At 47.1% G+C, this 8,572-nt stretch overlaps 1 protein-coding gene across 1 annotated transcript in view; it reads left to right on the top strand.

Moving 5' to 3' along the window:
* Positions 1-870: 870 nt before the first annotated feature.
* Positions 871-8,572, top strand: part of Rybp (RING1 and YY1 binding protein) — a 52,430-nt gene continuing 44,728 nt past the window's right edge. Inside the window, exons 1-2 of the mRNA XM_052720598.1 lie at positions 871-996; positions 1,638-1,763. Of these exons, the coding sequence (XP_052576558.1) occupies positions 965-996; positions 1,638-1,763 (158 nt within the window). The 5' untranslated portion in view covers positions 871-964. The remainder of the gene's footprint in view (positions 997-1,637; positions 1,764-8,572) is intronic.

The raw sequence follows: 8,572 nt of genomic DNA, 5'->3' as shown, positions 1-8,572 counted from the left end.
CTGGCGCCGGAGGGAATGGAGTCGGGCCCAGACACTACCTAAGTGCGGGGTACAGGTCAGCGTGCTTTCCATCCACGGTGCCCTCCCTGGGAGGAGCCTTAGGAGCCTCATTTCTCTGAGGCAGGGGCCGTGCGGCTCGAGGTTGGAAAGCAGGCATGCGGTCGCCTGGATCTGAACAGCAACTTCCCCGGGGAAACGCCCTATTTCGGCTGCGGGGGCCCGCGGCTCCGCCACACCCTCTCCAGAGTTCCCTCCGGCGCCGGGGCCCAGAAGGGTGCGGGGCTGGCTGTCGCCGGGGAGGGCCACTCGGGGGAGGCGGCCACAAAGCCCCGCGTGGCAGAAGCGGCAGTGCGGGAGACGCGGGCCTCGAGGCGCAGCCCCCCGCGGCGCGCGCAAACTGCGCGGAACTACTTCAGCGGAGCGGCTGCGGGGCGAGAGTCCCAGCAGCGGCCGCACAGGGCTCCGAGGCGAGTAGGGGCCGCCACAGAGCCGCGGGGGCCCGCGGGCACGGCCACGTGCTCCCCGCCGGGCTCGCACGCTCAGACGCGCCGGGGCCGCGGGGGCCACCGGCAGGCACGCGCGCCCCCCGCGCGCACACACTCCCGGGCACGCACGCCGGCCGCCCCGCCCCCCCGCCGCGCCACGCCCTCCCGCGCGCCACGCCACGCCCCCGCGGCGACGGTCGTCGCCCTCCTATTGGCTGGCCGGCGCATGACGCGCGGCGCCCGGCCCCGCCCCTCGTCAGTCACTCGGCGGAGGCGGCGCTGGCGGGGACTAGTCTCGTCCGGAGACTGGCGGCGGCAGCGGCGGCGGCGGCGGCGGCGGCCGGAGCTTGAGCCCAGCGGCGGAGGGCGGGCGGGCGGGCGGCGCGGGAGGGCGGGGGCCGCTCCGCGACGCTGCGGACCGCGCTTCTCCTCTGAGCGGCGGCGCGCGCAGCTGTGGGGCGCCGGGGGCCAGCCCGTCCATGACCATGGGCGACAAGAAGAGCCCGACCAGGTACCTGCCGGGCGCCGAGGGGGCGGAAGGGGAGGGCGGCCGCGGCGGGCGGGGACGCCGGCGACTAGGCCGGAGCGGCCGCGCGGGGGAGGCGCGCTAAGATGGAGACCCGGGGGCGGAGGGAGGCGGTGTCGCTCCGCTCGGGCCGGCGGCCGTGCGCGCCGCAGCCATGGCGGCTCCTCCTCAGCCGCCCTCCGCCGTCGCCGCTCCGCCCAGACAAAGGGAGATTTAACCAGGTGGGGCGGGCGGGAGGGCGCGAGCAGGGGCGGGCAGCGCGCGGCGCCGGCCTCCTCCGCGCCGCCGCCCGGCCGTCCCGGCTGCCCGCCGCCTTCGGGATCCGGCCCGCGGCCCGCGCCGCGCCCCCGCCGCCCCGCGCTCGCGTCCACGAGTCGGCCCGCTTCCTGCGCCCGGCGCGGCCCCGCGTGAGCCGTCGCCGCCAGGCGCTCGGTTCCCGGGGCCGGAGGGGGCGCACGGCTCCGCGCTGCCCGGCGGCCTCCGGCCCCGGTGCCCGCCAGTGGGGTAGATGGGTGGTCGCCGCGAGAAGTTTCCAGCGTCGGATTCCTGTGAAATGACGACGGCTCACCAGCGCCTGTTTCTCTCCTCTCTCTCCATCCTCCCATCGGTTCCTGACTCCTCGGAAGGCCAAAAAGACAAGCGAAACCTGCCGCAGACGAAGGCTTTTGGGATTGTAGCGTCTGCACCTTCAGGAACAGCGCCGAAGCCTTTAAATGCAGCATCTGCGATGTGCGGAAAGGCACCTCCACCAGGTACTGAAAGACGTGTGTGCTAGCTTTTGTTGAAAGGCTTGTTTTGGCTTTATTTATCTCTTTGCTGTGCGGAGGAGAAGGGGAGTCGTACTTTTATTATTATTGATCGCCCTCTTGCCAACTTGTTGATTACGACCCTTGTTTTGCATTTGGGGGTGGGGGATGTGGTTCGGGTTGTTTGCCTTTTAAAGTTGGGTGCAGTGCCTCGTGCTGAAATAAAGGGTTTATGGGAGGGAATTTTCCCAGGTTTTTGTCTTGTTTCAGACAGACACTGGATTTATTTGACACTTGGTTCCTTTGGCTTGTTGGTATTGGCTCCCAGAAGGGAGAGAGGAAGTGGGGACATTAGGACCTTTTTGTTTTTGCCGTGTACAGAGTGGTTTTAATTTGTCCGGAATTAGTTTTTTTCCTGAGTTTTTAATGGTGGTATGGTAGTACAATAAGACTGGGTTGTGCCTTTTTCTATCTTGAGTTGCAAGTGTCTCCTCTTTTTTGCACTTGAAGATACGTATTGGAGGGTTGGAAAAGTGCAAGGGGGTTGCTGATGTGTGGTGTTTTTTCTTTTTTATTTATTTTTTTTGGTTACTAGCTTATGCAGAATGGTGAAGAGATGCGTGTAATGTTGAGATGAATTGATTTTTGAAGTTTGTGTGTGGTGGTTTTGTATTAAAACATTGGAAGGGTTTCTTTTCTATTGAGATGAGAGTGGTTGGTTAACTGCATGTGATAGACAGCAAATGAGTTGGTACTGCTTCTAGAGGTGACATTAAAATGAACTTAGGTAAAATGTAAAAACTGGTTTTATAGTCTTCCAGGTGTTGTAACTTTTATTTGGATTTCTGATGATAAGAGTTAGGTTCTCGCTCTCCTATAAAGAGACTTGTCTTCAGAGCACATAGAAAGTGAGAGTGAGGTTAGGACCTTTCAGGAGTTGAGGTTGACGACGGCCAAAAGTTTCATTTAGGCAGGTGCTTGATTTTGGGTTGGTGGCAGCATCCCAGCGTGACTGCAGCTCCACCTGGATGTTCTGAGTGAGGTGTCCTGTCAGGGTCTCATTGCTCTGCTTTCACTTGGGATTAAAGAGGCTCAGCTGCAAGTCTGTAACTAGAATGAATTGCCCTAGGTAAGTTACTGGTAGACTGTTTTATGAATTTCACTAGCTCTTAAGAAAAGGGGCTTTTGAATCAAAACTCAAGAACTGGAATGTATTTCCCCATAAGTAGTTTTTCCTCTACCAAGATAGCATCTTACGATGTTTGGAGCTAATCTGGAACTGAAATCCTGTTGCCTCAGCCTCCTAAGTGCTGGGATTATAGACTGTTGTCACCACACCCAGCTAAGCTAGTAGGTTGTTTTTGTTTTTGTTTTTTAAAGTAAATTCATGTCAGATTTTTGTATTATAATAAATTTAGTTAAATGGAAAACCCATTTCTGTGGGTTTTGTTCTGCTGTCTAAAATCGGGGATTCCATCAGGCAGCATGAAAGTTTAGAAATGTATTTGTACTTAAATCAATAGTAACTGTATATTATTTATGAGTAATGTTTTTTACATGTAGAATCCCTCTGAGGCCAAAGCTCTTTATTGTGGTTTTGCTTTGAGTGTTACTGTAGATGATGTTCAAGTAAATGACCAGGAAACTAGTAAGAACTTGAGAACCATGCTGGTGAAGAGAACATTTCAGCCGGTTTCAAAAGTTTACATCTGATGTATTGCTGGGAATAATAATCTCATCTTGAAATGCTTTTCAGTTTCTACTTTTATTGAAAAACCTGACTCACCAACTTTTTGGAAACACGTGAAAGGTGTTGACCTTAATATTTTGTCTAAAGTTTTCAGAGCCACAGATGACAGTGAAATATTAGGATATTTGAGAGTCTGTCAATTCAGAAAAATGGATAAAGTGATGTCTTTCAGGGCTTTCATGCAGTTGAGTCATTCAGTAGGTTCAGAATACAGATTGCACAGATCTTTAAAATACCAGTCATGATAACTCTTTTTGAACAGAGGTTGTTTGGTTTTGGTTGTTACCAATACTTCAGTGTTTTAGATCTGTTCAGAAGTCATTAAGTGGAATGCAAGTAACATTTTTGGTTTTCTGTGTTATTCATGGGTTTCATGAATAAGGAGCAAATATGACCAGTGTTCTGCTCTCCTAGCCGTTATGTATCCCTTGATATCTTTGCAATATTGGCTATTACAATATTTTCTCTTGAGCCTTTTTCTTGCAAATAGTTTTGTACTTCCAAGATTTCATAGAATCTTGCCATTTTCTCTTTCATAGTATTAATCAGGTGGCAGTAGAAAACTTAATTTGTTTTTCCGGTTTGTTTTTGCAGTACTGGGCATTAAAGTTATATCTATAGGAACTTCAACCCAGCCTGGTGGTTGGGGGTTGGATGGTGAGTAATAGATGAAAATTGGCAATTTTGAAATAGTGTTTGCTGACACACATGGTTTTGTTGCTCTGAGCTAGTGTTTAAACAGCCTTATCTGGTTAGCTGGCCGGTAGTTATTGTGGAGTTGTTGATTACTATTGTTTTTATTGCTGCTGGCATCAACCAGTCAACCCAGGAAAAACAGCTTTAAATTAGTGCTAGACCAATAGGACACCGAGCTATTTGCCCTTTGGGGATAGGGTTGATATCCCTCATTTAAGTATGAAAATACTACCCATCGTCTAAAAAGCATTTATGAAGTTCCTAGGATGTGAAAGCAGAAGCTGAAGGGAAGGGGCGTGTGTGTTAAAAGGATGTGGGACATGTACCCAGGTAAACTGATCAAAGCTGTAAAGACTGCCAGAGATGTGTAAAAATGGGATTGGAACAGCCTGGCTTGGTCATCAACGAGCAGGAGCTCTTCCCTCCATTTATTTCGGAAAAGGAAAACTGATTTCTGCAAAATCAGCTGCCAGCTTTTTACTTCTATTGTGATGTACAGTAGTCTTTTTAACTCTGCAGGTAGCTAGTTAATTAATTTAGAATAGGGACTTTGTGGAGTGGCATAGAGCAGAGTGAAAGGGACAGTTAGAAAAGCCCCAAGGGAAAAGGAGTGGGATCTAGTAGTGGGATGGTCTGGGGGCAGGCAGACCTCTTTATACATTTGTTCATTTATTACTTGTGAATGATCCTGCTGGGCTAAGGTCTGTATTTTAGAGATAATTATGAAGTGCATGTTGGGTCTGTAATTTTTTTTCTTTTTTAAAATTATTTCAAAGATAATTGATTTATTTTTATTTTATGTGCATTGGTGTTTTGCCTGCCTGTATGTCTGTGTGAGGGTGTCAGATCCCCTAAATCTGGAGTTACAGACAGTTGTGAGCTACATGTGGGTGCTGGGAATTGAACCCAGGTCCTCTGGAAGAGCAGGTCAGTGCTTTTAACCACTGAGCCATCTCTCCAGGTTCATGCGTCTGTATTCTTTTGAGGTTGGGTCCAGAATAGCTTGTAACTGTCTACATAACCTGGACTGGCTTTGAACTCCTGGGCCCTTGCTAGTCTCTCTAGTTTTTGTATTACAGGTGTGTGTTATTAAATCTGGCCTTTTCTAGTCTATAATTTCTTAACCATTCTTATTCTCTAGTCTTTAACTGATTTTTTAAAGAAGTTATCTTTTATTTTTATTATTTGTTAGTTCTGCAGGTATGTATGATGTATGTGCAGGTGAGCAAAGGTATCAGATTCCCTGGACCAGCTAGAGTTACAGGTGGTTGTTAGCTGCCTTGATACAGATTCTGGGACTTGAACTCTGGTCCTTTGAATACCTCAAGTGCTCTTAACCATTGAATGATCCCTCCAGTCTGTGAATTTTTTTAAAACGAGCTTTATTGGGGGCATACATTACATATCATAACATTCGCTCATCATGAGTGCAATTAAGTGATTTTTTTTTTTCTTAAGTCATTTGAAAGAGTGCTGCTATCACCACATTCCAAGTTTTTAGAACATTACCATGTCAGTTGATTTCCTCTCATCACATTTGTTGATACACAGCAAAGTTAACAGTGGAGCCTAAAGTAGTTGTGGACTGTTGGAAGGTTGCCTCTGCACCGTGGTGGTACACCCAGCTTTGCCAGATGGGGAGATAAGGAGCATTTTTGTATGTATAAGATGGCAGGTGGGTGGGCGAGTCACATGATCCTGTTCTTACGTATCAATGAATGTGAAAAGACAGCTCAGTCTGTTGAGAAGTCACTAAGCATTAGAGAAGTTTTGTGGAAAAACCAAATAAAGTTATGATCTTTGCTGGAACCAAAGTGCATCTGTCAGTATATTTCAGATAGTAAGACTTCCAGGCCTCTTACCCATATTTCCTGAGAATCCACAACTGTGGTTTTGCACCTTGAGTCACATTGGCTTCTTTGTAATATTTGTCTTTCATAAAAATACTCTGTAAAATACATTTCAAAAATTCCCTCTGTTTTCCAAGTCATTAAACCTTACCAAACCTTTGAGCTGAATGCTCCTTTCAAAGCTGAAAGTTTTCAAGATTACTCTTACCAGAAGTTGAGTAATAATTTATTTTGTGTTATTGTATTGAACTGACCAGTTAGTTCATTGGTACTGACTTGATCTTAGGTTATACATGGTGACCTTAAAGTAAATTACCTGGGTTGATAATTTACCTGATCACTTGACAAGTTTTTATTATGTACAGAGCATCAGACTGTGTATATGCACAGTGGTCCAAAGACAGGCAAAGTTCCTGTTCTCATAGAATTGAATACTATGGAGAGGAAAGAGAAAATACATAAACAGCAAACTAAGATCATTTCAATTTTTGATGGATACCCTGAAGAATGTGGTAATGAGCATAGAGGAGTGTGAGGGCAGGTAGAGGCTGCTCTACGGACAGATGGACAGTGCTGCCGTCTGTCTGTATTTGCCTGTTTAGGTGTGCTGATGCTGCCTGCCTTTGGAGCCAGAGGAGAGTGCGTTCTACAGATTTATGTGTGCTGTTTAACTCTTAGTTTGGATGATGTTTACATTGCGAGTCCTAGGGTACTCGACTTAGTTGTATGTTGTATGTTAAATGTGGGCCAATTAGCATCCTTCAATGTTTTTTTAATCACCAGGATAGGAGATTGATTATACATACACTGCTGTATTTCTGTAGCTTACCAAAAGAACCACCAGACCAGCCTTTTGACTAAGTGCTCAGAGTAGGATTCTGGACTTGAGCAGCTAATATTCTGTTTCTCTCTGGCCTGTTTTCTCTCTTGTCCCTTGGTCAGTTCTTTCCCTCCTTGTGGTATTGTCTTTGCTCCCTACAGTAGTCCTTGCTTTACCTGTGGGTAGTGTTCACGTTTCAATGCTTCATGAGTTTTTACAGAGTAAGTACATGCTTGTAACTTGGTGTTCCGGAGTCTTCAAATTGTTTGGAGAATGTTCCCAGAAACCCCTTGTATACTGTCTCATGTTTTATCATTGGGGTGATTAGTTTTCCTTATGTTTTAATTCACTGTTAGGCTGAGTAGATCAACTATGATGCTGTGAGCAGTTCTTGTTTATTTTATTTATCAGTGATGTTTTATTCTCAGGCCATCTGAGTTTCCCTCTCTGAGCAGCTGCCCTCAGAGAGGGCACCCCAATGATAAAACATGAGACAGTATATCTTCAGTCTGTCACCGCCCCCCATATTTACTTACTTACTTATTTATTTATTTATTTATTTTAGGCATAGTCTCTGTTATGTAGATCAAGATCTCAAGAGATTCTCTTGTCTTTGCATAAAGGTGTGGGCCACCACAACAGACCAGAGTTTTATCCTTTTGTATGAGTGGACTGAAAGGTGTGAAACTTGTAGAGGTCATAAAAGGAAATGGATTCTCACCTCTCATTGGCTGTATTGTTTAGCAGGTTTTTTTTTTTTTGCATTTTTGCATTTTTGAGGCAGAATTTCAGCTAACCCAGGCTGACCTGGCATTCAGTATGTAGCTTAGGCTGGCCTTGAACCGTAAGTTCTTTTGCCTCAGCCTCAGTCTCTGGTACATGCCACTCACTACACCTGTCGGAGCTTGTCAGTCACTGCTATTTCAAAATACTGATTAATATAAGTAAATGGGGAACTTCTCCCTCCAAGAAACAACAGCCAATGAGAACTAAGTGTAGTAACTGTGATGATGGACATGGTGTGACTGAACACATAAGAGTCAGTGATTGTTTAAGTGGAAACAGTCTCTTCCTTGAAGAAGGCCTCATTGTTTTTGAATGTAAGATTGGTTGTATAGACTGACCGATGCTGGGCTTGAACTCAGGATTCTCAGCCTCCTTGCCTGGATTAATGGATCACACCTGGACTGTATACCCTGTTTCTCCTAAACTCTTTTTAACTCTTTAGGTGCTTAGGATAGACTTGAGGGCCGCATGTGTGTAGACAAGTGCTCTGCAATTGAACAGCATCTCAGTCCATCATTACATTCTTTGACTTTCTCTTCCAAATGTTTGCATTCCCAGAGACTGTTAGTTATTAGTCTCTACTCACCGTCATTATTAATCTCATCATCACCCCCATGCTTGAGTACGATATATCTGCTTCCTGAACTGCTTCTCCATTTGAGCAGCTTAAAGGCAATTCAATCCATAGGTTGAAAAGCTGAGTTCTGAGAGTGTTTCCCGAAGGTGCCACACAGATCACACTCACAAATCCTACTTCAAATTATCTCCTGGCTCACATTTTTTTCTGTTTGCTTGTTTTTGTTTTTCCAGACAGGGTTTCTCTGTGTAGTAGCTTTGCGCCTTTCCTGGAACTCGCTTTGGAGACCAGGCTGGCCTTGAACTCACAGAGATCCGCCTGCCTCTGCTTCTGAGT

Source organism: Peromyscus californicus, unplaced genomic scaffold (assembly GCF_007827085.1).
Source record: "Peromyscus californicus insignis strain IS unplaced genomic scaffold, ASM782708v3 Scaffold_6__1_contigs__length_162567912, whole genome shotgun sequence".
NCBI classification, from domain to species: domain Eukaryota; kingdom Metazoa; phylum Chordata; class Mammalia; order Rodentia; family Cricetidae; genus Peromyscus; species Peromyscus californicus.
This window is presented reverse-complemented; position numbering and strand designations above follow the sequence as displayed.